Below are 15,832 nucleotides of genomic sequence, written 5' to 3'. Positions count from 1 at the left end.
ATAGAAGACTGTGTGTGTGTGTGTGCTGAGCCGCACAGGACTTGTTGCTATTCTGTCCAAATGGAACCTTGCAAGCTGGATACTCTCATTTGCCCAGAGACAAGGAACCTACTGCTTCCAGCTTTTGTCTTCCATGTCCTGGATCCAATGTGTTTCGTGGATGGCCCACGAAGTTGCGATGGAGAGTGACGTAGAAATTAGTAGATCACGTCCAAGCTTCATCCCAAGACAAGACGCGCAACTTTGCCTGATCCATTTAAACCGCGTTATCCCCCAGAAAAAAATGGCCCTGACCCGGACCCAAGCCCGGGGCCCCTGGACCCCTGACGCTGCCTACAGTGCATCATAAGCACTATGTGGGAATTCCCTAGTGCTGCAACCCCCTGGCACAGCGAGAAAAGCCCCTCTTGCGTTGTTTCCCGTCTCAGCCCAGTTTGGCTGCTCTGCCCTGGGGATGCCTGGCCTTTCATTGGAGCTTCATCCTGGCTTATCACTTTTGGAACATCTTTCCCCTGAATGATCGGGACGTGGGGGCTATTGTGGCTTGCCCTGGCGCTCTGGCCATTTGTTCTCATCCTGACTTGGGGCGTATGAACCAACATGGATGACACCTGAGCTGAACAACCTCGAGTCTAGTGTCGAATAGACTCGGCTCAAGGGCAGTCCCTTCTTGCGTGATGGCAGCTTGGTTCGACATGAGGCATTATCATTACTCTCAAGCCTCCAACTTGGTACTCTCGCGCCAGTACGTTCACCAGAGATCAGCAACCATAAATAAAGGAATGACTCAAGTTAATTGTCTATCTATCTTGAAAACGGGTGACTGCGGTCGGTTAAAAATTCAACTTGGTACTAATAGCACCGCATAACTCGACTACCAGGTGGTCAGGAAGTCTTGAGATGTGGATTTCGCCATCATATCATGCTTATGAGGCGTCTCCTCCATCATCACAATCGACGGCCGCTTAACGTCAAGCCGTCCTCTTCGACCATCCCTGCCCTCTCCTGCCCTCTGCTCTCCTCTACTCGCCCCTTCTGCACACTTCTCTCATCCTCGCTCCAGCTCCTCCGCTATCACTATTCTTTGAAGATCAAGACAATCTGCACCTGCCGGGCCTGCTACGACTCCATGGTGGTCGTCGTAGGTCGAGCCGCTGGCAACGCGATTTCCATGTCTCTGTCCTGGCCTGTCGAGCCGGCCGGCGTCCAAAAGTCGGACACGACACGGTCTCTGCCGTTCACGCCGGCCTGACCGCGTTGAGTCTCTGACTGACGGGAGCCCCTGACGGAAAAGGCTTCTTTCTGAAGAACCACAACCATTTGCCGACCGCTCTTGGTGATCCGGCGGTGGCAGGTCGTGCACCAGAGCCCGTGAGATGCAAAATTGGTGTCATCATCTGTTCGTAGCCCTCACGTCCTTCTTCAGTCGTAGCCACCGCCAATCTGGCTGTGGAATGCCGTGCTGATGCTCTTCTCGTCGTCGTCGAAGCGTCGTCCATAACCGTTACCTGGGACCATACGTCCACTGCTCTCGACGTACTGCTTCAGTCGATCGCTCTGGCTGTATGAAACAGGCCGCATTCCCGTCACGACATCGTGGAGCCCTGCTCCGAGGCTAACACCGCCTTGGCCAACACCCTTGCCGCCGATCACGCTCGAAGTTGCATCCGTGAATTCCGAGTTGGCCACGCTCTCGCCTGCAATGCTTTCCGTAGCACGGCTGCGGGCCTTTCCACCACGGCCAGGAGCTGCGACACCGGGCAGGCCGGGCCATTGATCGGGAGTAAAGCTCGAGAACATGGGAGGGAACGCGCTGTTGAGTGAAGCGCCGCCAAACGCAGAACCGTGAACAGACGAGACATCGTCAGGGATGTACGACACCATAGAGCCCAGGTCGAAATCTCGGCCCGCGGCGGGTGGTGGGTTGAACCGTCCGTTAGGATAGCTGCCAGCTCCAAACTGCGGCTGCTGGTTCTTCTGGCGGTAGCTCACCTTGGGGCGGCTGAACTGCAGCAAGCAGGCCTGGAGGTTGGTCAGGGGGCCTTCAACGAAACACTTGCGATCCTTAAAGTGAACCAGGAGGTTGTGCCAGAGCTCGTGCTTGGACAGGACCTTGGGGTTTCCGAGGATAACGAGGCCATACTTGGCTCGGGTCAAGGCCACGTTCAGACGACGGGGGTCAGACAAGAAACCAATGCCCTGGTTGTCGTTGGATCGAACACAAGAGAGAACGATAAAGTCCTTCTCACGACCCTGGAAAGCGTCGACTGAAGCCACCTCAACCTCTTTGTAATATTCCTTCTTGTAAGTACCTGAGTTCTGCATGGTAGTCACAATGTAGCTTCGTTGGCCCTCGTACGGAGTAATAACACCGATATCAGCTGGCTTTACGCCGGCCTTGAAGAATCTGGTGACTGCCTTCTCAACATTGGATGCTTCCGTGCGGTTGAGGTACGATGTTCCAGAAGCTGAGATTTCCTCATGGCCCAGGTTGGACCAGAACATCATAGGCATTTCTGCAACGGGCCAAGGGAAGTCCACATCCTTTCGCAGCCGGTTCTCGTGGGTAACACCGTTTTGCAGAGTACCCTCGTAGAACATGTTGGACGGGAACTCGGACAGGCAAGGGTGCATTCGGTACTGAATGTTGAGTCGGATGGGCGAGAGCTTCAGGTTAACCAATCGCTCAAAGAGAGACTGGTTAAGTCCAGCCTTGGCTGCCTTCTTGTTCATGATGACTGGGCCAAGTTGCTTGTGGTCACCGACCAGGACAACTTGCTTGCAACCGAGAACAAGGGGGATCATGCATTCGGGCTCGGCCGACTGGGTTGACTCGTCGATCAGGACATTGCGGAACTTCATCTTAGAAAGACGAGGGTCACCAGCACCCACGCAGGTGCAGCAGACAACATCAGCGTTGTTAAGGATGTCACGCTCTGCGACCTTGGTGAGCTGCTTGTACTTCTTCTCATCCTGGCTCGACAGTTCGCCCAACTCGTTCTTCAGCTGCGAGAGCTTGACGAGCTCACTATTGTGCTCCGACATGCGCACTTGCTCGTGCAGGGCGAGGAAGCTGACAGACGACTCAACATCCTCGCGAGACTTGGCAGTAAGACGAACAACCTTGAGTCCGGTACGGTGAACTCGCTCGCACAGCTGGTCAACAGCAACGTTAGATGGCGCACAAACCAGAACCTGGTTGCCGCTCATCTTGGCGAGGTGGTAGATGATGGTGGCAGAAGTGACCGTCTTGCCAGTTCCGGGGGGGCCCTGAATCAGACTCAGTGGCTTCTGGAGAACAGTCTTGATGGCATTGACCTGGCTAGGGTTGAGATCAGGGAGGCCAGGGGCAGACCACTTCTTAGGCAGGCTTGTCTTGAGAGGCTGCAACTGAACTTCGTGGCCCAGCAAGGTGTGGAAGATGTAGCCAGAAACGCTCATGTCGTCGACGGCGAACGTCTTCATAGCTAGCTGCATGCGGTCGTAGGAAGTGGCCTTCCAGACGTAATCGGCCGAGAAGTTGTGAGATAGATCAGTAGGAACCGACTTCTCGTTTCCGGTCTTGCGCAACTCGAGCGTCACCTCGTCCGACTGGTTGTTGGGGATCTTAATCACGTAGCCAACACCTTCCCAGGGGGATCGGAGCTCGCCCTTGTAGCGAAGTCGCATCTCATCGCCAACAGCAAGCTTGACATCGCCAGACTCAATCTTGTGCAGGTTGAAGCTGACAAGGTGCTTGTTGTTCAGACCATAGTCCCAGCGGACGATGAGGCCGTCCTCAGACTGCGCCTCCTTGAGCTTCTTGTCGTAGTCGGACTCCATCTTGACCAGGGGGCCGAAGATATTCTGGTAGTGATAGGGATCGTCGTATTGCAGCAAGACGGGGTTAGGATCGTCATCGATGCTAGACGCCTTTTCAAGGTCAACCACCGTCGCCTTGGGCTCAATCTTCCACATCTCCTCCAGCTTGGCAATCATATTCGGTGTCAGATGGCGAGCTCGGAGCTGCTCGGAATCAGAAGGGGTCGCCACCAGCCAGGGCAGGAAAGCGCGTTCTTCGATGAGGGGTTGCCATCGCGAGGTATCCCAGTTCATGTCTTTGTTCGATGTGTTGGCAGCACACGGCTGTCGGCAGAGCAAAACGACGACCGTATCAGACTTGGCTGGAATGAAACCCAGGAGGAACGCGTTCTTTGTCCCGCAGTTGTAGCACTCCAGCACCGTATCGCCCAACGTCGACTCGGGGTGTAGCTGAACCTCCTTGTGGCGAGCTCGAACAAGATGGTTCACAATATGGGTGGAAGTACCATTGCCTCTTGCGCTGCAGAACCACTTATTGCAGGTGAGGCACTTAACGACGCATCCTGGGGAATGAATTCCGCAGTATCTAAGCCCATGTCAGCCTGGCCCAGGGATAAATCCAGACGGGAAGAAAACCTACGCGCAGGCATGGGCCGGAAGCTCCTTCTCCTCCTCAGGGCCCTTGAGCTTGAGTCCAGTCAAGCCATCGATCGGAACACTATTCAGACTATCGTTGTCGTCTTCTTCGAAAGCCTCGGTTTGGTTGTCGTCATCATCGGCTCGGCGACGGCCACTCCGATCTCCATATTTGCCATAGAGCAAGCTCTCGTCGGGGTCGATCGCGGACAGGTCGTCGGCTCCAGCCTTGATGGCGGCAGCGGAATCGGATATCAAATGATTCCCAACATGGGTAAACGCGCCCTCCATGTTGGTGTTGTAGTAAAGTTGTTGCGGCTCGTAGGGTTTTCCTTGGCCAAAGAATCAACACCAGTGCCCCGCGCAATGGTGGCGGTGACGCAGTGAACGAGGGCAGCGCCAAAACGCCTCAAAATCACCCCAAAGCGAGCGCGACTCACCTACAGCTTCTATTCTTTCGGTACGGGACCCGTATGGAGGCCCAGGGGCGACTCGGGTCGGAATGGGAAAGTGATTGGGAGTTGCAGATCGCTGGTAAGGCTCACATCATCGCGAGGAAGAATGCGCCGGAACGAGAGCGTGGCAGGGTGCGGGAGGAAGGCTCAGAGGCAAGCGAGACGGTCGGGTGGCACAAAACCTTGCTAAGCACGCTTCTCAAGGTTTCGGCGACAAATTTGTTCTCTTGTGAACCAGAATTATATCGATGGGTGAACAGTTGGATCCTCTTTGCCGGCGGAGTTTGGTGGGACATTTTGCGCCCACGTGATAGGGCGCTTTTGTTATCGAGTAGTGGCGGCAGGCCGAAAGGCTGATAAGGAACTTTTTCGCGGCGGCGCTCGGGAAATTTTATACCAACCGCCAACTTTGAAGAAAGCTTCCTCACAGCGGGCATTTGTTATTTCTTCATCATGATTGTAAGTAATTGAAGGCTTGTTTATTGAGCCATCATCAGCTAATACTTGAACTTCAAGCGCAAGCAAGCGCGCCAACGGCGCGACTACCTTTACCGACGAGCTCTCCTCCTTCGAGACGCCGAGATCAGCGAAAAGCGAGCCAAGCTGAGGTCTTCGCTGGCCTCGGGAAAGCCATTGGATCCTTCCATTGCAAACGACAAGTCTCTGCGCAAAGACTACCAGTACGATGAGTCGCGGCCCGATCTCACCACGAACGAGCAGCTTGACCTCGACGATGAGTATGCCCAGCTTTCAGGCATTGTCGACCCCCGTGTGCTTGTGACGACTTCCCGCGACCCTTCTGCGAGGCTGGCAGCTTTTGCGAAGGAGATCCGACTCCTCCTTCCCACGGCTGTCCGTCTCAACCGTGGTAACCTCATCCTGCCCGACCTCGTGCGATCCGCCCAAGCTGCAGGCCTCTCCGATGTTGTTCTTCTCCACGAGCATCGCGGTACTCCAACTGCCATGACCTTGTCGCATTTCCCTCACGGCCCGACGATCTCGTTTTCTTTACACAACGTGGTTTTGCGACACGATATTCCCGGCAGTGTGCGAGGAACTGTCAGCGAGTCGTACCCTCATCTCATCTTTGATGGCTTCACGACTCGGCTGGGAGAGCGGGTTGTCAAGATTCTGAAGCATATTTTCCCTCCAAGGGAAGCTATCACGGCAAAGAACAAGGTCGGCAACCGAGTTGTGACATTCAAGAACATTGAAGACAGCATTGAAGTTCGACACCACGTCTTTGTGAGGACGGGCTACGACAGCGTCGAGTTGGCCGAGGTTGGGCCACGGATGACTATGAGAGTGTTTGAAATTCGAGGCGGTACTCTGGAAAACAAGGATGGTGATGTTGAATGGCATCTCACGCAATATACAAGAACAGCCAAGAAGAAGAATTACCTCTAAGCTGGTCGAGCCAAACCAACGATGCTTGCAGATCTGCTGCTACATCGCAGCAAGCTAAGTCAACCACCATCATCTTGGATCAGGCCACAGGCAGGCTGCATGCCTATTCTGGACCCGGCATCGTACCTATACGACAAGTTATCCGAGACACTCGGTTCCACGTGGGATATCCGAACTATGTGCTCAATTCATGTCGAAAACGAGATGGTGGAGTGTCAACCAGCAGCGGTGACGTGGCGGGGGTGGCCTAGGTCGGGAAAATCGGGAGTTTGGAGTTCTTGGTTGCAGAATGCTAGACATTAAGGCGATGATTTTGAGCAGACGGTCAACATTTTATGGCGAAATGGCTGTTTTGGTTCACAAGAGGGGAGAGTGGCTATTGGTTGATGACGACCAACATCAGCACTTGAATGTGTGTGTGTATGACGGTGACTATAACAGAGATCATAAGGAAGGAATATGCTCCATTGCTACCTACCTAGGTACCCAGTCATTGACCGCAGCCTGATGTGAAAGAAGCCGACTAGTTAGACGATGCACCGTCTATGGAATCTGTGGCTGGACTACGCCATGGATGAATTGAGTGCATGTGGAATCGACATCTCGGTCTTGGCAACTGCCAACCTATCGGTCTCATCAATGGCCAAGCCACACCCAGATTCTGGGCTGGACTGGCTTGGATGTCCGACGGACACGGGCCCGGGTGGGCTAGCTGCAACTCTGACAGGTCGGACCGAGCTCAAGCTGGGGAAGAAGCAGTTCGCATTTCGCAGGCCGAGAAAAGCGGTCACAGCCTCAATCGCTGACGACTAGAATGGAATGGCGAAGACGAGCGGGCTGAGCAGAGCAAAAGATAGGCCCTTGGTTCGTCCAGACAGTGGACTCCATCGCCATAGACCTGCCCAGGTAGGCAAATCGGCAGGCAGTGCTTATTTTTGGAGACCGGACGACTGTCCCCGCCACTTGCGTACGCAGCCTTCGACTTTTCTTCGTCTGGGCTGCGGACGAGCTGCTAACGATTCTTGGAGTGGACCCGAGGCTGCCGAAAGGGAAGGGAAGGGAAGGGAAGCATCGTAAGCCTCCATCCATCGCTGGGTCATAAGCAGCGCAGTTCCGAGCATCATTATTTCCATCTCTCCCTTTGTTTTGTTCGCAACATCCATTCCTGATTAAACAAATCAATCTCCCCTGTCCAATCTCACGCGATCGTCTCTCGTGTTTCTTGGACCGAGCTCTCCTCCCCTCAACTTAATTACTTTTACGGGTCTTGTTTCTCCTCTTTCATCTCCAAAACCTGGGTCGTGGGCCCCTACGTCACGTTTCAGCGCATCCATCCATTCCCTCCAGCGCTACCCGTCCACTGAACGGCCGCCCGGCCCCCGTCATCCGACCCTGCGCCGTCCGCCAACCTAACCGCTGAGAGAAAGAGAAAAAAAAGGGCCGCGCCACCTACTGACCACTGGCGTTCGACTTGGGTGTCATAAGCACTTCCTCCCTCGCCCGGCAACAGGCCCCCCGGCCGCTATTCCTTCCTCCCATCCACAGCCCGAGCCAAGGCAGCGCCCCCGGAGAAGAAGCTCGGTAGCCTCATCTCGTCGCTCTCACCACCAACGGCCCGCCCTCCCCCAGCCTTTTTAGCCTCCTCCTCCTCCTCCCATCATCATCCATCCCTCCCCGCCATTGCGACTTCCACCCAGCATCGCCGTTCACCATGTCTTACGGCCAGTACAGCCAGAACCCCTACCAGCAGGGCCCGGCCGAAGAGTCTGGCTATGGTCAGGTAAGCAAACCTAACAAGCGAGCGCAGCTTCATTTCCCGCCGACAACCGACAGACCATAATTTGCTGACTCGGATGCCGCGATGCTTCAGGCCAATCCCTATGCGCAGAACGCGCCGGTCCAGGGAGACAACCAGTATGAGATGCAGGACTACAACCAGCAGCCTCCCGCCTCGTCAAGCCTCTCACAACAGGAGTTCCTCAACCGCGTTCAGAACCTCCGCAACGAGATCAAGGCCCTGACCAACGACGTCGACTACATCGGCCAGCTCCACCAGCGCACCCTCAGCAGCACCGACGGCACCGCCAACCAGCAGCTTGAGCAGTATGTCTCTCAGACCCAGATCCGCAACACCGCCATCAAGGACGGCATCAAGGGCCTCGAGCGCGACCTAGCAAAGACCACCGACAGCTCCCGCACCACAAAGAACACCCAGCTGCAGTCCCTCAAGACCTTTTTCAAGTCGGAACTCGACAAGTACCAGAGCATCGAGCGCGACTACCAGCAGCGCTACCGCGACCAGATCGCCCGCCAGTACCGCATCGTAAACCCCGATGCTTCCGAGGATGAGGTTCGCCAGGCCACCGAGGCCGATTGGGGCAATGAGGGTGTTTTCCAGACTGCTGTTAGTAATCTCCGCGTTGACAATCACACCCTGCCGTGATCTCCGAGCTAACGTATAACCCCAAACAGCTGCGGACGAACCGCACCGGACATGCCAGCTCCGTGCTTGGCAACGTGCGCGCCCGCCACAGCGAGCTCCAGCGCATTGAGCAGACTCTCTCCGAGCTTGCTATCTTGTACCAGGAGCTCGCCACGCTCGTTGAGCAGCAGGAGCCCGTCATCCAAGCTGCCGAGACCAACGCTATTAACACGGTTGAGAACATCGAAAAGGGTAACGAGCAGGTCAAGGTCGCCAACGAGCACGCCCGCCGCCGCCGCAAGCTCAAGTGGTGGTGCGCCCTCGTCGTCCTCCTCATCATCATTGCCATCGCCGTCGGTGTTGGTGTCGGTGTCAGCGTGGCCAAGAACAGCACCTCATAGAGGAAGCGGGCATAGTCTTCGACCTCGACAGCGACGCCTTTGCCGCTACCACCATGATGATATGCTGTTATCTTGTTACGCTGTTTTCTTCCTTCATAGATATCTCCATGACTGTTCGTCTTGTCGTTTCTTGACCCGCAAGACCAGAGTATACGACATATTTCATCCGTATACCACACACACCCCGATACTTACTTAATTTTTACTCTCCCCGAAGCGCTCGAGCGCTAGGGACCTCTTTATTGTTTGAAGGCGCGGAGGGCTTGACGGAGGATTGACCAAGAAAGAGTTCTTTTGATGAAAAGGGGGTTCATGAAATGCTTCTCGCTGGGAGGGTTTATCTTGGTTGTTTTACTGGATCGGTGGTTGTTTTTTCACACCCTTTCGCTTCTCCTGTAGGAATACCTTTTGTTCTGCTCGCATGATGGAGGACAGAGTGGGATGGGAGAGAGGCACTGGGGTTGCTGTGTATGTATCTATTCATCTGAGGGAGGTGATCCAGAAAAGTCTTGGATGCATGAGATCCATGGTTTGGAAGAGCTCCCACGCAGGTATAATAATGTCCAAGCCTTTTGTCGGCCGCCACTCTACGTCATCACGGTAACAAATTCAACTGGCACAGCAGGCATAACGAAACGACCGTATTTTTTTTTTAAACTCTCCGTTCACCAAACGATGCCCAAATCCCCCGAGTACCTGTTGCGCTTCCCGTCCGTCCGTCCTCACAATTCCGTTATGCTGAAACAAGACATGAGAGAAGTGCTTATTATATACAGTACAATAGGGTTCGATTGTGCGCATTACAGTCCCAACTCCAGAGCATTGGGCCTCACTTCCCTGTGAGACGACGAGGCAGCGCACCCATCCGGACGAGCTCCCTCGGAAGACGGAACGGCGGGCATATCATGCCAGTCCCGCATTCCGTCCGGTTTCGACATCTTTCCGTTCCCTCCCTTCCTCTTGGTCACGTCGTTGCTCCCAAATTTCGTACACGTACACGCCGTTCCGGCCATCTTTTGTCATTTATATCACGTTCAGATTTATTGGGGACCCATTCGGAGCCCACCGGGACCACCACCCGCCAGCTTGGCTGCCAGCTTGGGGTACTTCTCGGTGACCTGGACTTGTGTTCGGGTCGCCTCAGCATATGACAAGGCGTTGACGATCTCGCCCTCGGTTCGGGCAAGCTCTGCGGCGCGTTCAAAGTACTTGAGGGCAGCAGGCACGTTGTTCTGCTGAAGGAGGAGCTGAGCCATGGTGGCGACGGCAATATCACACTCAGGGTCGACTAGATGACAGTTAGATCATACTCAAACCGACATCACTAGGGGTACTTACTGATAAGGGCCTTCTGGCAGAGAGCCTCAGCCTCCTTAAAGTCTTGCTTCCATTGGAAGAGAGCCAGGGCCTTGTTGATGAGGGGCAGCACGTTCATCGACATGGGCTTGGTCTGCTTCTCCATCTCCATGGCAGTGTCGAACTTCTCGACGGCTTCCGAGAAGTTGCCCTGGTCGAGGAGCAGCTCGCCGTAGTAGTTGTAGACATCGGGCACCTTGGGGAAGTTCTTAATGCATCGTCGGAACGTAGCCATGGACGAGGCGATTGAGCCCATCTTGTACTGGGTGACACCGAGCTGGATGTGAGAGAAGATGAAATCCTTGTCGAGATCAATCGACTTCTGGTAGTCCTTCTGGGCATCGGCAAGGTCGCCCTTGATGAAGTGAGCCTGAGCACGGTGGTAGTAGACGTCGGGGTCATTGTTATCCTGCTCCAGGGCCTTGGCGAACTCGGCCTCGGCCTTCTCGGGCTCGCCAAGCTCCAGGCTGATGCTCGCCCGCTTGATATAGCTCTGGGTCATGGAGGGGTCAAGCTCGATGCTCTTGTCGAAGTCGTTGGTGGCATCGGCATGGTTGCCGAGAAGAGTGCGGAAAGTACCCCTCATGTTGTAGGCGAGCGCCTCATACTCGCCGAGATCGCCAAGCTCCAGAGCCTTCTCGAACGCCTGTCGCGCCTCCTCGTAGCCATCGCCAGTCTTCTTCTCCAGGGCCTCGAGTCCAATCTGCATCTGTCCCTTGCCGGTTTCGGGGTCCAGCTCCTCCGACTCCTCGAGGCCGGCAGGTCGGGGCTTAGGGCGGAAGCTCTGAAGGTAGTTGCCGACAAAGATGGGGCTGGGCAGCTTAGGTGGTCGGGAGGCCATCATCTCCTTAGCCTTTTGCTCGGCAAAGGTCTTGAGAAGCCTCTCGACGGCCTGTGCGGTGGACTCGCTCTTGAAGTTGTCGATGATGCATGACGCAGTGAAGTCGAGCAGGGCCTCGGAGTACTTCTTCTGGTGCTCGTAGGCGGTGGCGCGGCGGTTGATAGCCTTGACGTACTCGGGGTCCATGCTGATGGCGGCGGTGGTATCCTCAATGACCTGGTCCCATTCGCTCATGGCGCTATGGCAGGCGGCTCGGTTGGAGTAGAAGACGGGATCGGCCTTGCAGAGGATAGCCTTGGAGTAGAGGTCAATGGCCTTGTTATAGGCCTTGTCGCCGTAGGCCTTGTTACCGGCCTGCTTCAGCTTTGCGGCATACTCATCACGCTGCTGCTGGGTGAGAGTAGCGACTGTCTCCTCATTGATCTCGGGCAGCTCCGGCTCGCTCTCGGCAGTCACGGGCTTGGGTTGAGATGCACCGGTGGAGGGGGTCTCTTTGGTCTCAGCAGCCTTGCGCTCAGCCTCCTTGCGCTTTCTCCTCTCCTTCTTGCTGAGCTTGGGGGATGTGTCTTTGGAGGACTAGAGATTGGGGCGGGACGTCAGTTTGAGATTCATCATGACGAGGAAATGGTTCGATGCCACAGCCAGCCTGCCCGCACCAACTAGTGGGCGGGAGCAGCAGCAGCAGCAATGTCGAAGCGGGGTTGACAAGACATACATCAGAGAGGTAGTAGACGATACCGGCGCCCGTAACAACGACGGAGACACCGGCAATGGTGTAGACAACGGCCTTGTTCTCTGAGACCCAGTTTGTTATCCGGTCCCAGACTCCAGAGGAAGGGTCGACAGGGATAGCCGTGGGGTTGCCCGGAGGCATTGACGGAGTCGGAGCCGACATGACGAGGCCTATGGACGATTAAGGGGACCGGCGGGAGGTGAGGATGGAATCGAGGCCGTCGATGCGGTAGAAGCAGTCGGGAAGCCGATGATGTATGGGCGCGGTAATACGGGCAATGGAGTGGTAGCTACGGCGAGCTGGAGCACGCGCAAAAAAAGCTGACGGCCGTCTTTGAAATTTGGCGCTGGCTCCAACAAGACTGCGGGCCGGGGCCCACTGAAAGTTTTTCCGGTTAGTTCCAGCACCTGCTGAATGATGGATTGACTGACGTATGCCTGAGGCACTCGGATGACGCCGGCTTTAAGAACCTACCAGACCAGAACATCCCACCAAGTCAGAACATAAACACCACACGTCCTATACACACGGACCTTGTTCCTTCTCGGCTCAGCCGACATGGGTTCTTGAGACGGCCAAGAGATTGCATCGTCTGTTTGCGGCCCCTACCGCCGGCTTCAAGCGGTCTGGCGATTTACGTCAAGAATGAGGTGACTTGTTGCGGGGGGTTTTGACACGATAAGATACATGATGCCGCCGCACTGGTCTAGAGCCGATCCGAGCAATTGCGATCCAATCAGCTAGTTGAGCAAGTAGCGACTGATCTAGTCCATCTAGAGGATGGGACTTGGCCAATGCCAATTCGATACAGCTGCCAGAACTTCAATAGCGTCATCGTCATTGAGAGGGGTGTGCCGTACGGATAGTCAATTGGTGCCTAGGGCACAGAACCCTCGGACTTCTGTTACTTGCAAGCTGGATTATCTGTACATAGGCGTAAGTACATACTGTATGTTTCAGTTAGATAGCCAATCTTGCATTGATCCGCCTGGTTTAGCAGGTTACGAGTTTTTAGAGCCCAAATACATGTCCACCCGCCTCCAACTAGACCGGAGGTTGAGTCCCGTCGCTAAACTTCCGAGTACCTGACTAATGTTAACTGGACCGCATCAACCCCACCTCAACAAACAGCAATCATCTATCTTTGAAACCAGCTCTCGGGCAAGTCATTGACAAAATGAGTGACGAATTTTCCCTATTCACCTCAATGAGGTACGATCCAAAGCTTCAAAAGCTTCGACAACATGGGCTCAATGGCGAAGGCTGGAACTTTGAAAATGAGTCGCCGCTCTATATGCTCGACTTTCATCGTGATCGTCTACTCAGGGCAGCAACATATTGGAACTGGCATCCAGCCATTGATCGACTGTCAGGTGTCAGTGGACTTCAGTCTCTTGCTCAGTTGATAGACGAGGCCGTTGGGTCACCTCCAGGGACCGCTCTGCGACTGAGAATTGTGGTATCTCGTGAAGGGGACATCAGGGTCGAGAAGTTCAACGTTCCCGAGGCACCCTTGGAAAACTTGTTGCCACGCCGGCTGCCCGTCCCGTCGTCAGGTTCGTCAGCAGACGAACCGAGAAACTCCCCCAATTATACTCTCCTCGTAGATCAGGCCTCAACCTCGAGGTCCGAGTATACCCATTTCAAGACCACGAAAAGGGCCATGTACGACGCTGCCAGTCAAAGAGCTGGCATTTCTCCAGCAGATCTCGCAGAAGTACTCGTCATTAATCAAGATGACGGGTCTGTGATGGAAGGGACTAGGACTACTCCTTACTTCTGGAGGGATGGTCGTTGGGTTACACCTCCCATCTCGTCCAAGTTTAGCTGGGATGAAGGTAGTGGTGGCCAAGATGGAACCTCGAGGCGTTGGGCATTAGAGAGGTAGGCTTTGCCCAGCCAACTGACTATTTGGTACTGACATCGCAAACAGAGGATTGGCAGTTGAGAAGGCTGTGAATGTCAAATCTCTTACCGACGGCGAAGAATGCTGGCTCAGCAACGGCGTCAGAGGCTTCATGTCCGCGACTATCAGCCTACGAGAAAGAGAATAGAGGTTGAGCAACATGATAGGGACGACAGCCCCTCCCGTCTTGGCTACGATCTCCATCCGGACGAGTTGGTGGCGTGTTGGGCATAAATCCAATCCAGCTGTGTCACCATTTGTGCATTAGGATGTTGGCAACTGTCCCTTCTCCGGCTTGTGTGACATGGCTGCCTCTCACCCCGCAACCTTTCGGTTTTCCCCATCTTTCTTCGTTGCTTTTCGGGACAACTTCTCCCAGCCACGAAACATTCCGGTTTCTGGTGGCCGATCTCGACATGGAAACAACACACTCTACATGCACGTCAGATGCCATGGTTGATAATCTGCCACCGGAGGTACGGCATGAACTTCTCACTACGCTTGACCTCTCCTCTCTGCGCAACGTGGTCCACGCTTCTCCAGTCTTTTACCGCCAGTATGTCCTGGAGCGTCGCTCTATCCTATCCCTGTGTCTAGAAAGAACTCTTGGGAGGACTGTCCTGGATGCATACTGGGTCTACCAAACTGCCAGGTCATCCAAGTTTCCCAGTATTACGAATGACGAGACTATCTCCAACTTCCGTCAGGCCTACATGCATCAACGGGCGTCCGGTTCCTACTCAATCCTCAGGAAGAGTGTCACCGAGAACCTAGCTGTCGGAATCGCCGCATTCCATTATTCTACTGTCGACCCCATCATGCAGCTCTACATTCGACATGTCCTAGAGGTCCTAGATGAGCAGACGGGTGGGATTGTCGGTCAAGAACCACTAAGCCAGGTCGAACAGGCTCGATTGATCAGAGGACTTTACCGATTTCAACTGTGTTGCAATTTGTTCACCATGGCAAACTTTCCAGAATCATCTACTTTGAGCAGTAACGGGCGAACGATGCGTATCTTGACTGACTACATCAGTCTGCTTGAGCCATGGGAGATTGAAGAGATGGGGTGCATTTACTCGTTTGCCAACGAACGGTTTGAGCGCGTATTTGAGGCTGTTTGGCGGTGCACCGCTGGAGATGGTGCAAAAACAAGGCCACGAAAGGTACCGGATCCAGAAGACGGTTATGATCTGGGCGATACTGGTATGTTGGTGCCGTCTTCTGCCTCTAAGAAAACATCCTGCTAATGCCTTACTATACTCTAGCAATTAGGACCACCCTCTTAAAGAGCACCATTTCACAAGGTCTTCCCATACTTCACACTATCTTGACCAGGGATGATGAGTATCTCTCGGTCCTTATTGGGAGCTCTGTTGTTTGGTTTGGGGGATCATTTCTTAAAGACGCCATCCTGAGCAAGGCTGCTCAGAAAAGGCGGCATCGAGAGGATGCTGCGTCGCGCGACGATAACCAAAAGCGACGGTATCATATGCTTTTTCTAGGGGACAGCGAGTTATGTCCTCCGTTGGCATGGACGACGCTATGGAATGAGTCCTATAGCAAGCTGTATGGAGACTATATCCCAGATGAGATCCGACATTGGGGATATGTGATGTGGGATGCAGCGCGGTTGGAGACAGTGGGGGCAGCACGTCTTCTCGAAAGACAGTGGAAAGAAACGTGGGCAGATCACGATCCAAGGGATGAAATGCTAGATTAAGTCAGTGGCTTGGGATTATCTGCAGCTCCGAATACGAGAGTGCGGGATGAGGCTTCGAGAGTTGTGAAGAGCGTGATGGTGTTATTAAGGGTGGAGTTGAGGCTTGCTGATCATGCCTGGCATTGTCTTAGTGAATGATTATCAGCCTTTT

At 54.4% G+C, this 15,832-nt stretch overlaps 5 protein-coding genes and 1 pseudogene across 6 annotated transcripts, besides 1 other annotated feature; 4 read left to right on the top strand and 2 right to left on the bottom strand.

Moving 5' to 3' along the window:
- Nucleotides 1–1,422: 1,422 nt before the first annotated feature.
- On the bottom strand, nucleotides 1,423–4,728 carry NCS57_00730800 (Regulator-nonsense transcripts 1; the record flags this gene model as incomplete). The annotated part of the gene is made up of 2 exons (XM_053057163.1): nucleotides 1,423–4,387; nucleotides 4,442–4,728. 2 exons carry the CDS (start codon nucleotides 4,726–4,728, stop codon nucleotides 1,423–1,425), a joined length of 3,252 nt encoding a protein of 1,083 aa, XP_052913358.1.
- Nucleotides 4,729–5,345: 617 nt separating this feature from the next.
- NCS57_00730700 (Brix domain-containing protein) lies at nucleotides 5,346–6,299 on the top strand (the record flags this gene model as incomplete). Its single annotated transcript, XM_053057162.1, has 2 exons — nucleotides 5,346–5,351; nucleotides 5,409–6,299. The coding sequence occupies 2 exons, from the start codon at nucleotides 5,346–5,348 to the stop codon at nucleotides 6,297–6,299; spliced, it is 897 nt and encodes a 298-aa protein (XP_052913357.1).
- A 1,711-nt stretch (nucleotides 6,300–8,010) lies between these two features.
- On the top strand, nucleotides 8,011–9,122 carry NCS57_00730600 (T-SNARE coiled-coil-like proteiny domain-containing protein; the record flags this gene model as incomplete). Its single annotated transcript, XM_053057161.1, has 3 exons — nucleotides 8,011–8,079; nucleotides 8,170–8,703; nucleotides 8,772–9,122. 3 exons carry the CDS (start codon nucleotides 8,011–8,013, stop codon nucleotides 9,120–9,122), a joined length of 954 nt encoding a protein of 317 aa, XP_052913356.1.
- A 1,040-nt stretch (nucleotides 9,123–10,162) lies between these two features.
- NCS57_00730500 lies at nucleotides 10,163–12,220 on the bottom strand (annotated as a pseudogene). Its single transcript has 3 exons — nucleotides 12,035–12,220; nucleotides 10,461–11,895; nucleotides 10,163–10,410 (listed from the first exon to the last, which is right to left on the bottom strand).
- Nucleotides 10,163–12,220: a sequence feature.
- A 997-nt stretch (nucleotides 12,221–13,217) lies between these two features.
- On the top strand, nucleotides 13,218–14,106 carry NCS57_00730400 (uncharacterized protein; the record flags this gene model as incomplete). Its single annotated transcript, XM_053057160.1, has 2 exons — nucleotides 13,218–13,936; nucleotides 13,986–14,106. Exons 1-2 carry the CDS (start codon nucleotides 13,230–13,232, stop codon nucleotides 14,104–14,106), a joined length of 828 nt encoding a protein of 275 aa, XP_052913355.1. The 5' UTR covers nucleotides 13,218–13,229.
- Nucleotides 14,107–14,227: 121 nt separating this feature from the next.
- Nucleotides 14,228–15,681, top strand: NCS57_00730300 (uncharacterized protein; the record flags this gene model as incomplete). The annotated part of the gene is made up of 2 exons (XM_053057159.1): nucleotides 14,228–15,164; nucleotides 15,227–15,681. The coding sequence occupies 2 exons, from the start codon at nucleotides 14,228–14,230 to the stop codon at nucleotides 15,679–15,681; spliced, it is 1,392 nt and encodes a 463-aa protein (XP_052913354.1).
- Nucleotides 15,682–15,832: the final 151 nt, after the last annotated feature.

The sequence above is a fragment of the Fusarium keratoplasticum genome, chromosome 5 (genome assembly GCF_025433545.1).
Source record: "Fusarium keratoplasticum isolate Fu6.1 chromosome 5, whole genome shotgun sequence".
Lineage (NCBI taxonomy): Eukaryota > Fungi > Ascomycota > Sordariomycetes > Hypocreales > Nectriaceae > Fusarium > Fusarium keratoplasticum.
Note: the sequence above shows the minus strand (reverse complement) of the source record. Positions and strands in the feature narration are given on the sequence as shown.